Source organism: Doryrhamphus excisus, linkage group LG13, assembly GCF_037039965.1.
Source record: "Doryrhamphus excisus strain RoL-2023G ecotype Guam linkage group LG13, RoL_Dexc_Guam_v1.1, whole genome shotgun sequence".
Classification (NCBI taxonomy): Eukaryota; Metazoa; Chordata; class Actinopteri; order Syngnathiformes; family Syngnathidae; genus Doryrhamphus; species Doryrhamphus excisus.
This window is the reverse complement of record NC_136369.1, coordinates 5,192,997-5,210,236: the sequence shown is the minus strand read 5'-3', so window position 1 is coordinate 5,210,236 and position 17,240 is coordinate 5,192,997. Positions and strand designations below refer to the sequence as shown.

Sequence of the window (17,240 nt, the reverse complement as noted above, 5' to 3'; positions counted from 1 at the left end):
CTGCAAAAAAGGTCAGTAAGGATAATTCATAATGCCGCCTACAGAGAACATACAAACTCCTTATTTCTAAAATCAAACATACTTAAACTTGCTGATATAGTTAATCTTCAAACAGATAAAATAATGCATAAGGCTAAAAATAACCAATTACCTAAAAATGTCATCCAATACTTCTCTACAAGAGAGGAGAAATATGATCTCAGGGAAGAAGTACATTTGAAACACTTCTATGCTAGGACTACGTTAAAAAGCCATAGCATTTCACTATGTGGAATCAAACTATGGAATGGATTGAGTAAGGACCTCAAACAATGCACAACGATGAGCCAATTCAAGAAACAATACAAGCAGTTGATGTTTGCTAAATACAAGGATGAAGGGTCTTGAACCAGTCATGATGTGCTATATATATCACTATATTGACACTTACTATGGTACCCATTATGTCATTGGATGCTCATATCACCTCGTACTTCGGTACGGGACAAAAAATTACAAAATTTAAAAAAAAAAAAAAAAAACCTTTAACTGAAAGCAGGAAGTGAACAAATGTAACAGTTACTGATTGTAAAAGTACCAGATGGAGTGGTAGGATTTAATAAGCTTTGCTTCTTCCTATTCCTTTTGGACATGTGGAACTGTGAACTGATTATGGGATGCATTCAATTGTAATCTGATGCATGTTCAAATGAAATAAAACCATTACCATTACCATAAAACAAATTAACAATAACAAAATGAATAGTAACTACAAGGGTTAGAGGTGAAGACTTTGTAGCCGACTAAAAGAAGACAGGCCACATCCTTGACACTTGGTATGCATTGAATTCAAGCCTTTGCTTATTGTAACTGCATGGTTTACTTAGATAAACCCACATTGGATAAATAATTCAGGACTTTGAAAAGTAGTATTAGAGACATTTTGTGAAAATGGTTAAAATTAGGCACTGTGGTGTTATCAAATATCTGCAGAAAAAGGGGTCAGCCCACAAGGACATTCATGCTGTGATGGTTGCTATGTACATCAGGGGTTGAGGCTCCAGCTTTATATCAACTGTGCAAAAGGGAGCTGAATTCAAGAGGGTTAGAGAGAACCTTGAAAATGACCCAAGGTTTAAACATCTTGCCATCCAAAAGAACATTAACCATCTTCACCACATGTGGATGGATGACAGACGTTTAGGTGTTCATCAGATAGCCAATACTTCAGGCATCTCCTGTGAATGAGTATAGAACATTTTGCACAGCAAACTTGGCGTGTCGAGGTTCTGATCAATAGCAGGCTTGTCATGGTTGCAGGCAAACCTGGCACTTTAGGAAATAGATTCACCTAGGTTTCTTGAACGTTTCTTTGCCTCACTTTTTCATAATAAGGATGAGAGTTTGCAGTATATACCACAGCAATCCAAGCACTGCAGCACTAATGGAAGAAGCGTGTGGATCATGGAGATGAAAAAGTACCGTCAAAAGTACGGTGGACCAATTATTGCCATAGTATGCCAGTGGTTTTGCATCAATAGCAGACTATCAGGCTCATTGGTTTTATGCCTGCAATGGACCAATTGTAATTTTTAACCTCTTCATATAAATTTGTTCATATTCTTTCCATAAGCAGGATTTTTGCAGGAATTACACCTTTGACCAATGTGCTACACTCATCTTAAATGTGTTTTGACATTCACGCCTTCTTTTATGAGCTCCTCTGACTTTGTACTGAAAAATTCTTGAAAAGAAGCAGTTTGTGCAATATTGTGCAAACATTCAAATACTGAAAATATTCTACAAGTTGTGTTAACTTTTTTTTTTTTTTTTACAAAAACTCCCAGTGGGTCTGAATTCAAGACATAATTGACATGTGAGCTCATTTTGCAGATATGAAGTAGATAATGTCAATGATAAAGCACTGAAACTAGCTTTACCACCATGAGCATTAAAAGGACATTGTCCGTAATTTGTAATCCATTTTATTACTGACAGCGAACAAGTATCAAAGTGTTCAAACTAATTATACAAATTGCGGTGGCAGCTAATTTATTAATAAAACATGCCTTATTATCCTTACTGTGATGGTGGTTCAGCCTCTAATGCACTGCACTTTGTGTTATAATAATGTGAGCGGCATTATGACAAGAAAGGCATAAAATGTGAACTTTGACAGATTATTCATCAAAAACCTAACTATGAGATATGAATTTGACACACACACACACACACATATCAATAACAACAGCAGAGGAAGACAACCTGGCAAAGAGCGGTGAGATTTAGATTACAACAGCCCAATTTGTCATCATCTCCCTATGGGCTACAGAGAGAAAAACATTATGAAAATAACATTAAATCTCTACAGTTGTGATGAATTATTGATTTGATGTGAATTTGAGTGGTGACGTGTTGTGTTATTGTTCAGCCAATTACAGCCAACGTTCCCCAACAGCGAAACCTCCTGAGTTGTTTTCAAGGGAGTTCTTGGGTTGTTTTTTCCACAGTGGGTACACTATTTGGCCTGAGAAATGCTTCTGTATTTTGTTGCTTAATATTTGGCGTCGCGGCAGTATTTGTTGCAGCCAAGAACGCAAAATGTTATGTTGTTATATTTTGTGTCCTAAATTAGACACAATGTGTAAAAATTGCTGCTTTCTCCCGCCAATAGTTGCACTGTTAACTGTAACTATTAATTAAAAATCCCAGAGTTTTTGAATGTTTAATGCCAGCTGTGATTTGTCCTACTTTGTTTGACGGTCAGTGAATGCACCATTTACCGTTCTCCCGTGCACAGAGGGATGTATTTGGCTGTATTTTCCCCTTTTTCTTTCTCCTCATATTTCAGATGGGAATGGATCCTTGGTGGGTTGCACAGCCACACAGCTAGGAGACCCGAGTTTGATTCCACACACGGCCATCTGCGTGGACTTTGCTGTTCTCCGGGTGCTCCAGCTTCCTCCCACATTCCAAAAACATGCTAGGTCAATTGGTGACTCCAAATAGGTATGAATGTGAGTGTGAATGGTTGTTTGTCTAAATGTGCCCTGTGATTGGCTGGCGACCAGTCCCGTGTGTACGCCAGGGTGTACCTGGACTTTTGCCCGATGACAGCTGGGATAGGCCCCAGTACCCCCGCGACCCTCGTGAGGATAAGCGCTAGAAATTGAATGAATGAATGGATCACTGGGTGAAAACAATGTCCTACACAAAGCACACCTTCATATAGCCTTTGTGTAGTCTTCTCCTTTCCGTGGCTCCTCGAGACTTACAAGAATTACTTCTGTGAGTCATTTTGGATTACAAACCAATAAACTGTCACGAAAATGTGGACTGGCAGTCAAAATATTCAGATAGTTTGTTGGTTTGTTATCAAAGCTCACTTCAGGTCACGTGACAGCGATGGGGGAAGGGGGGAAGGGTGGTTGACAGGTCCGTTTGGCTGTCTATGCGGAAAATAAGAGCCAGTGTTTTTACATAATTTCATTCTAGAAGCCATTTTTCAATTATATTCGGGTATTTTTTGAATATGGCTTCCAGACTGGGAAAATCTGAAAACACCGGCTCATAATTTTAGTATCGATGAGCAATGCAATGCTTTTTTGAAAATGATAACATTCATTTCTTCACGAGGGTCGCCTCGTGAAGCCTATCCCAGCGGTCTTCGAGCGTGAGGCGGGGTACACCCTGGACTGTTCGCCAGCCAATCACAGGGCACATATAGACAAACAACCATTCACACTCATACTTCATACGTACCTATGGACAATTTGGAGTCGCCAATTAACGTAGCATGTTTTTGGAATGTGGGAGGAAACCGGAGTACCCGGAGAAAACCCACGCATGCACGGGGAGAACATGCAAACTCCACACAGAGATGGCCGAGGGTAGAATTGAACCCTGGTCTCCTAGCTGTGAGGTCTGTCCACTAACCACTAGTCCGCCGTGCCAAAAATGATAACATATCTGAATAATTTGAGTGTCATTGCTCTAAATGCAATATACTAAGTTCTATGTGAAGTATTTCCATAATGCCTCATATTAACTCACTAGCAAGATCTCAGTGTATAGACTGGTCATATATCTCATCTCGTTTCATATTATCTACACACTGTATTGTATATAACTCTGGGAAAACGGTTGATTTTGTTAATACTTGGGTTGTTTATATTGTTTATTTTTCTATATTGTGTATTTTGTACTGCTTAACTGATTCTGTACTCTTGCTGCTGTGCAATGCAAATTTCCCCACTGAGGGACGAATAAAGGCATATCTTATCTTATCTTATCACAAAGTTGTCCAAATTATAACATGCCATCAAATACTGTTAGTCATGTGCATTTTATAGATCTGCTAAACTTCTACAGTCTCTAGAGGCCTTTAACATAGATTTACAGCCTTAAATTCGAATGTCACTCACCCCATTGACAGGATAGGTCTTCCAGTCCAGTTCTCCCAGCACTGCTGTGGTGTCCAAAAGAATCACTGAAAAAAGCAAAGTCATGTAAAATGGAAGGGAAGGTTAGAAGAGTCAGAGCATAGCGATACAAGCACAAGAATAGCTGGAGAGTGGCAAAAAGCGAAGAGGTTGGACTCGGAAGTTAAAAAGAAAAGAAATGGAAACGCCAAAGCGGGGGAAAGAACAGACAATACTTATCAAGCTGCCAGTGAGCATAGAGAACGGTAACGCACTTAACAGATTCAACCAAGTGTGAAATAACAGCTCTTTAGAAGGTCCAGGACAATGCAGCTTTAACAGACACCTGACCTCCATCGACAGAGGAAGTTGACGCGCCCATAAAGAGGTCAGGGAGATTTTTCCAAAATATTGATGGATTAAGGGGTACAACACACTGTCTTATTATAGAGGACTGGCTTCATGAACAGAAAAGTCAAAGACCTAAAAATGTTAGTCTGAATCTCCCCACCATGGTTATTTACTGTAACTATGGACTATGAATAAATATGAATAAACTATGAATTTAAAAATGACAGTTTTTTCAACATGGCATTCCCCATATAATTCAATCAAAGCAAAGTAATGCGCCTGAAAAAGGCATCATGGATTTTTTGCCTGCTGTCTGTGTGGAAGATAGAAAGCTGCAGAAAGCATCACTTTATGTCTGAGCGAGACCCAGCAGAATCAGCTCTGCTAAAAATAAATCTGTTCATGTCAGTATGAAATGTATAGAGCCACTCTGGCCTGCGTATGCAACTTTTACAAACGTACATTAAATTCAGCGTGATCGTTTTCAAGCCATCTCAGTCCATTTCTGTGTTGGTACTCAACCAAACTGTAGCGTGGAAAACATTTTACAATCTAACCTTCCGAAGCAGTTTGAGATGATTGTGGGTTGCGCATTTAAGCATTTTAAGTGATAATCATCATTTAAAGCAACTTACTGCAAATTAGAAACTTTCAGTCCCTCTCAGGTCATTGCTACAAATGGTCTTTGCAAATTAGGCTTGTGTTGCAATTACCTGGAAGTCCACCACTTGGAATCCAAATGACGTTCAACGTCACGGTGTTGACTATTATTATTAGGGCTGTCAAAAAAAAAGAACTTGTTAATGGTGGTAATAAACGTAATTAATTACCTTAAAATCTATATTGTAATTCATGCATCTTTATCATGGCAAGCCACATGTGATGGCATGCGGAGGCACAGAGACGCTCATTTATTCTGACCTGAACGCATCCATGTGCAGTGACCTGTAGTGATGTTCATGGCTCCTATGTGGATTTCTTATTTTATTAATTCATGTTTCTCATTAAGGGTATACCAAAAAAGAAGAGATTAATTCATTTTGGTTAAAAAAATATTTTCCAATTTACTTTGAAATGCGGCTGCACGGTGTGTGGTTAGCGCACATGCCACACAGCTCGGAGACCTAGGTTTGATTCCCCCCCTCGGGCATGTCTGAGTAGAGTTTGCATGTTTTCCTGGTGCATTCCAAAAACATGCTAGGTTAATTGGCGACTCCAAATTGTCCATAGGTATGAATGTGAGTGTGAATAGTTGTTTGTCTATATGTGCCCCACCTCTCGCCCAAAGACAGCTGGGATAGGCTCCAGCATGCCCGCAAGCCCCATGAGAATAAGAGGTATAGAAAATGGATGGATGGATTTGGAAATGCATGTTCGACCCATGTATTCATATTTATGTTGTTACAGTAAACCTCGGATATATCGGACTCGGATATATCGGAAATTCGCTCACAACGGACAGATAAAAAAGAAACAATTTTTCTGTAATGCATTTCCAATAAAAATTCATTGCATATATTGGATTTTTTATAACGGATTTCGCCTATTTCGGACAAAATTTCCAGTCCCGTTCCAATCTCCCTCGCATATATCGGATGGCCACATCGTGGCCTTTGATCCATCTTTGATCCATGTTCACAGCCAAAGCTGAAGATTATAACATCTTTGTATGAATTACAGACATGTACATGAGCATGTACAACGAAATAAAAAAAAAACTCAAATCTGTAGAAATGCCTTCTTGTTGCTATTAGCGAGGTTTAGAAACCAAACGATAAACGTAAGTGCAAACGATAATGACGTCACATGCTATTGAAATGTATGGAAACTTGCCGACTTGTCAATAGCATGTGACGTCATTATCGTTTGCGTTTACGTTTATCGTTTGGTTTCTAAACCTCCCTAATATCAACAAGAAGGCATTTCTACAGATTTGAGAATTGTTTTTTTTTTATTTCGTTGTACATGCTCATGTACATGTCTGTAATTCATACAATGATGTTATAATCTTCAGCTTTGGCTGTGAACATGGATCAAAGAAAGTTCCCCCATGGCATTGCGTGTAATGAATGTGGCGGACATTTTCCGGTATACGCATATAACGGATTTCGCTTATATCGGACAAAACCAGTGGGAACAATTGAATCCGATATATCCGAGGTTTACTGTATTAATTGAATTAAAGACACCACATGAGCTGAAAAGTCATGGCGTATAATAAATGTTTCTGCAACATTGTACAAGGTTATTTAAAAAGAATCAACACATTACGTGGTGCAATATTGAGGAAGTGGAATAGTAAATTGTGTTCTACTGACAATCAAGTTGTATTTCATGTCTTAAAAGTGCCTTACAAGTGTCCAAAACACGTATCGGAAAATCATGGTCCACTGAGTTGATTGGTGTCGTTATTCAATGTTCAAGCACCCCTGTGGCAGCCATTCAAAACTTTGAAAACTCATCTTTCAAACTGACTCATTCCATGATGATGCATGTGAACTGAAGCAATGCTTCATGAAATCGTTTCATTCTTGAATAACCCTTCATTATTGGCGACATGCTGACAAACAGAAACGGTCTGAACGCACTGACTGCACTCAGACCGTAGATATTTATAATACAGCTATATACCGAGCAGAAGCGGCAAACCTCTGAGAGTTGTAACTCTGAACCATCTCCAAACTTTCAGAGATTATTCCTCGTCGCCACAGTAACAGTCAAGATATTTGACCCGAGGTGCTGAAGTCAAACATTTGAGATTATTCCACACTTTGACATTGACAATGGTTATAATAGTTGATACTACATACAAAAGTGCTGTTTTCAATATTTGATACTTTCTACTATTGAGGAGTCACAGAGTATGGTTGTTCTTTTTGAGAGCTGGCAACACATTGAAGTAATCAGCTGTCTAGTCAGAAGATTATATCCACTGGACTTGGGGTTTGACCTAAAAAAAAAAAATCACTTTTGCCAATGACAAAAATTCCAAAAAGGGGCTAGGGGCCTCTGTTCTGTGCTCCCCCGTACTGTTGTGTTAACAACTTATTTTTCTTAATGCATGAGTACATACAAGAGTGCTCCCAAGCCTTCTGCACTCCAGTCACGGCTCAGGTTTGAAGAGACCCACTCTTTCACTGAGTCCTGTGAGCCAATTTGATATGATGAATGTGCAATTTCCTTTGTCTCTACACAAACAGTTAATTCCAGTCTCTATCAATAAAGCAAGTCCCACTTTAGTTGCGGACATCATAGAGCGGAGACTCACATCTTCAGATTACCTGCCACTCCGCCGTTACAACTGTTGTCCAGTGTCGACTAACACAATGGTTGTCCGGCTAATAAACCTGGCTTGAGGCTAAATGAAGTAAGCAGTAAGTCAGTGTTTACCGAAATACCATCCCATCCGCCGTTCATTAGCTTGTAAATAAGGGCTTACTTATGATGACAGAGTGAGTGGTCTTGGCTCAAAAGGACCAAAAATGTAATATTTTGTGCCATGTTTGGCAGCCTCACATTTCTTGCACTTGAACTTAATAATAATAATAATAAAATTCATTCATTTTCTACCGCTTTTTCCTCACAAGGGTCGCGGGGGTGCTGGAGCCTATCCCAGCTGTCTTCGGGCAAGAGGCGGGATACACGCTGGACTGGTCGCCAGCCAATCATAGGGCACATATAGACAAACAACCATTCACACTCACATTCATACCTATGGACAATTTGGAGTCACCAATTAACCTAGCATGTTTTTGGAATGTGGGAGGAAACCGGAGTACCCGGAGAAAACCCACGCGTGCATGGGGAGAACATGCAAACTCCACACAGAAATGGCCGAGCGTGGGAATTGAACCCTGGTCCCCTAGCTGTGAGGTCTGCACGCTAACCACTAGACCGCCGTGCCCCCCAATAATAAAATTATTTTTTTAAAATAAAACAATACATATATATATTTTATGTCACAAATATTGGTTGAGGATTTTTGGAGAGAAAAAGTATCAGTAACTTTATCACTTTCTCTACTTTCCTTTTATATTCTAATTCATACATTGAAGCTATACAGTACCGTACTACATTGGGTACTGAGTAGTGTGAGAGTTTGTGGTGTGCAGTGATGTAGATCACCTCATCATACTGAGAGGTGTTTCTAATAGCCACTTTCCTTATTACTTATTATTGCTTCTTATTTAACTACTAGTCAGAGAATAAAAATATTACAAATATCCATCAATTTTCTGGACCACGTATCCTCACAAGGGTCGCGGGCATGCTGGAGCCTATCCCAGTTGTCTTTGAGCGAGAGGCGGGGTACACCCTCTTGACTGGTCTCCAGCCAATCACAGGGCACATATAGACAAACAACCATTCACACTCACATTCATACCTATGGACAATTTGGAGTCGCCAATTAACCTAGCATGTTTTTGGAATGTGGGAGGAAACCGGAGTACCTGGAGAAAACCCACGGAGAACATGCAAACTCCACACAGGCATGGCAGAGGGTGGAATCGAACTCGGGTCACCGAGCTGTGAGGCCTCACTCGTACAGCCACATTGAAGACAATTGCACATTATACTCAATGATGATAAAGATTATGATTTTGTCATGTTTATTTGTTTGTTTGTTTTTTATCTGTCATGGCCAATCATGCAAATTTGACAATGACGGAATTATGTGAACCCATCACCACAACACACAGTTTGTAAGCCACACCCACATTCTTACAATTGACTTTCCAAAAAAAAGCTATGAGATGCTGTTTGGCTGTTTGAGTTCAGAAAATGATGCAGAAAACAGGAACAGAAAACAACAAAAATATTTTACATGTTGTATGCACATGGAAAAGAAATCCAGCACTGAAGTACAACAGCAAAAAAATTCAAAATGTGTTTGTTCTTTTACTTTTGGAGAGAGTTAGGCGAACTTCTACTCACCCATGATCAAGGCATGGAAGATCAATGCAATTAAGATGGTAACGCTCTCCCAATTTATATACCTCTTCCAATCAATTACATCCTTTATACTGCAATGACCCCATTCTTTAAGAGCTATCAGTCAATTAAAATAGCAGTGGGAGGATTTGGGCTCCCTAAATACAGAGATAGTGTGGAACAGTCTGTTTCCATTACACACTATGAGAAACACTCACTGAAAATGATCATTGAAGTCTGGAATTGATCTCTTCTGAACAGGCCTCATGTTTAAAGGACATCCCTAACTACTTTGTTCAATAAGCAGTCTGAAACACACAGAGTGTCACAAATATTTCATCCAATAATTGTAAATATGAACAATCAGGATGTTATTATTATGCATTTGTCCTCAGCTTTGGAAGTAGGGATGTCTACATGGTCTTGGGATAAACCTCCTAAAATTAATTCATTCATTTTCTTCACCGCTTATCCTCGCGAGGGTCGGGGGCATTGCTGGAGCCTATCCCAGCTGTCTTCGAGCGAGAGGCGGGGTCCACCCTGGATTGGTCGCCAGCCAATCACAGGGCACATATAGACAAACAACCATTCACACTCACATTCATACCTATGGACAATTTGGAGTTGCCAATTAACCTAGCATGTTTTTGGAATCTGGGAGGAAACCGGAATACCGGGGAAAACCCACGAACGCACAGGGAGAACATGCGCCATCTTGTTCAAAAAAGCAAATTTGAATATCCAAACCTCAGCAAATGTAAGAACGCCTTGTCTAACATAAGTGACCTGGGATTCTTAGACTGTGATGCAAGTCGAGTTTTGATGTAAATCGGATCTTATACCTAAATTATACCTAGAATGAGTCGTTCACACAGTACACAGAGGACATGATGGACATAAAATAAAATAATAAATCACTAAATACTAGAACACATTCTATCTCAATAATAAAACCACTGCACTATGTAGTTATTATTGTTTTTCAGCAACATGGGACTTATATATTGTGTAGTTCAAGAGTTTTGTGATGTTTTGTCATATGAGTCCTGACTGTGTGCATGGCTGGATGCAGAGAGGACAGTTGAGTTTGCTCAACTGTGAGTTTGCTATGTTGTTTCGGCACGGTTTGGCCGACAGTAGCCTTTTTGGTTTTGCAATGAAGAGACTGATTTTGCAATTATGGCAAGCCAATATTGAACACTTGGGACTCAAATTTCCTAGACCAGTCACAGGCACGGCGCACCGTGCTGATGGGGTGTGGCCAGCGCATTTTGCAATTTGTGAGCAGCGCAGTCCGGTGCAGCGCCACGCACCCACGCCTCCGTCCCTCCCACCGGCAAGTGGCAAAAAGGGAGAAGAGAAGGCGTGAGAGGGTTTAACACAGCCGAGTGTAATCTTAACAAATTAAATGAACACCTCTCATTGCCTTTAAATGCATATAAAAATCAGTATAACATGTTATCATGAATGAACAGCATATACTATATAAACCTTGTTGGAGTTTTTTGGAGGTGTTTTAATCATGGTTTTTGCAGGTGGCAAAGGTGGTCCCATTTCATGCAGTGATGAGCTGCCTCTTTTTTACCTGTTTTTATACCTTTAGAATGCACGGAAAAGAGAAAGACATGTGTTCATGTCTCACATAAATATAATGGATGAAGAGGAATAATCCCCCAAACGTGCAGTTTTCATTTAGTTTGTGTATGTCAGCCAAAATATATGTCCACACATTGTATCATACCTCAACATTTGCATTTCAAAACAAGGGAAATTTTCCAGAAAATACAGGATAATAAGAGAAATCCTCAGAAAGACTGCCAACACACAATACACTGCAATACATTGTCCTTGCCAATTGCTGTTGCTCAAGCGTGGATAACGTCACCACTGTAGCCTGCAGTACCGTAGAGGATTTTTTTTTTAACTAAATGTCAAATATAGAAAAAAATTTAACTATACAAATGGAAGGCAATGGTAAAGAAGGGGAAAATATGTGACTTTTCCACAGACAATGTGAGCATTTTCAGGTATGCTTTGTGTGTGTGTATTTGCGCTGGAGAGTCATGTTGTCTCTTCTTATTTGGCTGTAATTATACTATATTATATATGTATTATGCTGCACAGTGGATGAGTGGTTAGCACATTGGCCACACAGTCAGGAGATCGGGAACACCGGGGCTCGATTCTCCGCTTGGGCATCTCTGTGTGGAGTTTGCCCGTTCTCCCAGTGTGTGTGTGGGTTTTCTCCGGTTACTCCGCTGTCGCTGTGCCACATATTTTTCGGTACACATACGCATACTGAAATACTGAACTGTGACCCCTGTTGATATAAATACATGTATTGATGCACCCCACATACACACACACACACATACATACTGTATACACACACACTGCACTAAGGAGCTCCAACTCCTCATAATAATAGCTCAAATAGCTCATAATAACACAGTGAAAATCTGATACAAATATTCAACAATTCCACAAAAACCAGAGTTAGGTAAATAGATTTTCAGACATGTGTGCCATCTCTTAACTTGATGTACATTTTCAGTAAATTCGATGCTGTTATATTTACAAATATATGTCATTTATCTTTCTTTCAAAAAAATACAGTGAAAATGGCATGTTTAGACATGGTGATTAATCATGATTAATTAATCTGAACGCTATGATTAATCTGATTTAAAAACTTTAATCAACCCTAATTCTATTCTATTCTATTCTATTCTATTCTATTCTATTCCATTCCATTCCATTCCATTCCATTCCATTCCATTCCATTCCATTCCATTCCATTCCATTCCATTATATTATATTATATTATATTATATTATATTATATTATATTATATTATATTATATTATATTATATTATATTATATTATATTATATTATATTATATTATATTATATTATATTATATTATATTATATACTGTAAAGTAGTGTTTCTAAAACCTACAGTAGGATACAAAAGAGGCATTCATCATCCTACTGTGGCTTTAAGCAGGTGTTTACATGACCAGATGTTTGCTGTTGCTGGCCAAAGTCTGATTGGGCTCAAATATAATATGATTTAATTTAACAACTGCAGCTGCAACTTGCAAATATGCCGAACTGAATCAAGAGGCCAGGTCTTTCTTTCAAAGAAAAAAAGTGTTTTTCATACTTTTTGGGGATAAAGTAGTATCCTGCCTGGATAATGTCTTATATGAAACACTAGAATCGTCTTATGTTTCTTTAAGTTTAACACGGCCAAATGAGAATTTATTTTTTTGGCAGCTAAAGGTCAACAACATTATTGAATTCAGCCGATTATGAGACAGACAGTATGACAACCTCGTCTTAAAGCGATAGTCTGCGTTATATTGTTTTTACTGTAACAAAATAAGAATAATACATATATATTGTTCATTTTCTGGAGCAATAGATTTAACTGTTTGGCACATATGCATGACAGACACATTTTAAATATTATGTTGATAATTTTATAACATAATTATTTCAATTAACATTTAAAAAATAATAGCCACTTAGGGAAATTAAAAGCCAGCGCTCCGGCTGACAGACTGTGTTGCATCAGTATTGTCGGTGACCACACAAATGATTACTGTGCTACAATATGCAGTGACATGTTCAAATACCAATTTAACCTTTTATATTTGAAAATAGTACTTTCAAAAACATTTGCATGTAGTACATTTATTAAGTTCTACACAAATTGTTTAATCAGATTTTATTAAACTACGGTTCCATGACCAGTGTAAAAAATAAACCCAATGGTATACGCTTGGTGGAGTTAAAGGGATAGTTTGTATTTTTTGACATGATCTCCTAAGTCCAGTTCTTGTGTGGAAAACAAACACATACACAAAAATTGAGAGGCAGCAGTGCGCAGGGATATGGCGGGGGACAAAATATAAAGCCGAGCAATTTGTGAGACCTGATTTTTTTCAAGAAGGCATTTGTGTGATGCAAATGTATTACTCTTTTGAACGCATATTGTTTTGAGAAGCCAAACTCCTTCCTTGTGAAACCCCAGCGACTACCTAGCACTACTATGTACGTATGACCAAAATGGACTGGACTTTGGAGACCAAGTGGTGGGACTACAGTGCTCATGGGGATGTCATACAATTTTATGTCAAAAAAATCTGAACTACCCCTGGCAAAGAGGTCAAAATAGGGTGGTCAAAAAGTAATGTTGACTGCCAAAGATGTCTATTTCAGACTTGTAGGCAACGTCTTTCTGTCCCAGTAGAGGACAGTTTTGTTTTCCTCCGATCGGCAGCAACAGCCCGGGTATAAAGAAGATGGAATTTGCTGAAATGCGTGCTCGCAGACGGAACTGGTGACTAAATAGACAAAAATACAGACACAGAGTTTGTCTGACTGTGGATCGCAAAGAATAGGGGTGACATTGGTGACGCTGTTGTTGTTGTTCGTCTACAAATAGTACACATGAATACATGCACAAAAACATGTATAGTTTACACACGCGCACACATCTGTAAATAGTTAATTTTTTGGTGTTATACTTTGTGTTATGTTCTAAATCTGTTCATAAATGTAGTTATTATGTCATCAAAATATTTTTTGTGGTGTTTTTGTTGCTTCATAGAAGTAAACAACTGTTCAGATGTTTGAGGTGTCACTAGATGTCAGTCAGCATATTGTTTGAATTTGCCTCTCAGCAGAAAAAGCTAATTTTCTCAGATTGTTTGCGTGAAAATCAGGTGTTTTCGCTGAAACATTTATGTTCTACTACCAATTTATAAAGCCCAAAAAAGAAATAAACTTTTTATCTGAAGAAGAGAGTCTAAAGTTGATTTACATTGTTGCAATGTTTATGTAGTCCTAAAACTCAATATTCTGTAGGTCTTGAAAGTTCAGCCAATATGCCCCAAAACTGAATTTTTATGTGGAAAAAGAAAAACCGGACGATGATCTAGACTGCCATCCATTGTGAGTCAAGTCATAATGTGTGAGGCTGTGTTATTTTGCCATGTCAAGTACATTACACAACCTCATTAGTTTTATATTCAGTTTTACATTGAACTTTTATTCAAAGTTGTTAAGCCAAATATACTGCACCTACTTCATATTCAAGACCCGCTCTTAGCACCTAGTCAGTATTGCCTCTTGGTGGGTACATTTCAAACTCGTCACGTTGTAGTTTTATCAAGTTTTTCCCATAAGTCTTCCCACCCCTTCAAGCCTGTCTCCAGCACAGGCAAGCAGGCAGGCAGGCAGGCAGACACGCATCCTGTGGGGAAAACTCAGCGCACTTACATAAAGTGATGCACACACTAAGATAAAGTGAAGGAGACTCTGACATTTGGCTAGTGACAGGAGCTGTCTGTCCTCTTTGAAAATGTGTATCCTAAACATCAAACATCGGGCAAGGAATATTAATCTGACCTCTGTCAATGTGTGAAGTGGAAGATTTGAAGATGAGATTTAAATGAAGGAGACCGTTTACCCATGAGACTTATGAGCACAAGCCAGAGTAGATACCATCATTATTACATCCTATATTTCCTCATATATATATATACGTATATGCAACTCATACTGCTCATTTGACTGGGAATACATTTCAAAAAGTGTGCAATTATCCTGTTACATTTGAAGTCCACCTCCTCAAGCAGAGATGGGATTGTGATGTTTCTTTTTAGTCCTGCAGTGTCAGTTTGTGGGAGATCCTTCTGGGACTGCAGAAGTCAACTTGTCTGATATCAACAACAAAAAAAAAAAAGGCACAGAGGTGGGAAAAAGGTAGGTCCAACGCAACGGTAGAGCTGACAAGTTGCCAGAGGCTTCCGTTTACACGAAAACTCAGCGCTCCCAGTCAATGGAACAATATTTCTGTGCCTTCAGACTTAGAGGTGGAGAACAATGTCATCTTGCATTATTTAGCTCTGAGCCTCCATGTGTGGACCTTCTAGCACACCAACTATTACAAATATTGAATAGATTCAAAGTTATCCACTGTAATCAGATTGTTTTTGTTTTTTAGAATGGTTATGGAACCGTATTTTTATGAGAACAATATAATAATGACTCATGCTATCATTGTGATCACATTTTATACCTTTTTCTTTGAAAATGTTACATAAATCGTATAAATTTCCCAATATTTTAGTGAGTGCCTTTAATTTTTTTACTATGTTGTCATATAACTGCTGAAATATTGACACTTATTTTAATATAATTTAATTATTGCTACACCAGCAGAAACATAGAGCATCTCTGGTAGGATTATACAACATAACATTGATCATGAATTACTTATGTGCATATGTTTTCATGTTTTTTTTTCATTAACAGAATATTGGAAATGAGGAAAATTAGGTCATGCATGTATTTTTTTTACATTTGATTGATTTAAAATTAAATACATTTCATGTTTTGAAAAAATGTAAATATGCCCTTATTAAGGGCATAAGGGCCATATGCCATATGCTTATTTGCAATATATACATTATAAATGTAGTTTTTATTATTGATTTGATGCAACACACACACACACACACACACACATATATATATATATATATATATATATATATATATATACGTATATATATACAAAATATGCGTGGTGCGTTCATGTGTGTATGCTTTCACTGTTGATATTCATTTAATGATTTAATGGTAAACATCTTTAAAGCCACTGTTGTTTAAAGCAATCAAACATGTCCTCACCATGGTTAGAGGTTCCTGGGTCAGACAGGATACTTTTGGTGAGCAGGACCAGGAGAAGGTAGTATTTCCCAGAGGACAACATGGTTGAGTCAGACAGGTGCGCTCAAGAGGCGCCAAATCACAGAGCCCTCAATAGACCCTCCAAAATAAAAGCTGCGTGATTGTCATGAAAACAATCTGCAGTATCCACACCGACAAGGTCACTGTCTGGTCCACATCAGTTGTTTTCATCGGTAAGATTTCATCAGTAGCTCCAGGAGGTGAGCAGAGAGGCGATGGAGATGAGCTTCCATTGCGCGTATACCAAAGAAGAAACACTTCGGCTGGAGCAACTTCCAAAATAAAAGAAAAGGCGGGCTCGTGCGGAGTCTCGGCGAACTTTGGCGATGGACGCTTCGGGATAAAGTCAATATGGATTGGATTTCGATGTCTTCATTCCAAGAAAGGACAGACAAGCAAGAGGCACAACAAGGAAAGAGATCCGGACATCCCGCTTCACTTTCAGCTCTCTCTCTCTCTCTTTCGCATTCGCTCGCTCTCTTTCTCTTTCTCTCTTTTTCTCTGTCTTTTCTCCAACAGACAACAGGAGACCACATAAATTCATGATTTGTTCGTTATCTTCATTTCTACTTTATTTCTGCTTAAATGTATTACATAAACACACGAGTCTAGACACAACGTGTGTGTTTCTATTTTTGGGAGAATGGGGGTGAATGTGGAAGTATGAAGCCAGACACATGCATTCTATGGTGCATCTTATATGACTGCATTGGATGATGTGCTTTCAGGAGCAGCAATGCAATGTGTCTGGGGCTCAGATAAACAGATTGGATGCAAATAAATACACAA

The 17,240-nt window shown here is 38.6% G+C and overlaps 1 protein-coding gene across 2 annotated transcripts in view; it reads right to left on the bottom strand.

The window, feature by feature from the left end:
- Positions 1-16,898, bottom strand: part of LOC131139204 (ephrin type-A receptor 6-like) — a 61,589-nt gene extending 44,691 nt beyond the window's left edge. The window contains exons 1-2 of one of the 2 annotated variants that reach the window (XM_058088551.2): positions 16,392-16,898; positions 4,404-4,468 (exon numbers count right to left, since the gene is read on the bottom strand). In XM_058088551.2, the coding sequence (XP_057944534.2) occupies positions 4,404-4,468; positions 16,392-16,473 (147 nt within the window). In that variant the 5' untranslated portion in view covers positions 16,474-16,898. The remainder of the gene's footprint in view (positions 1-4,403; positions 4,469-16,391) is intronic. The other variant, XM_058088552.2, reaches the window with a different exon arrangement.
- Positions 16,899-17,240: the final 342 nt, after the last annotated feature.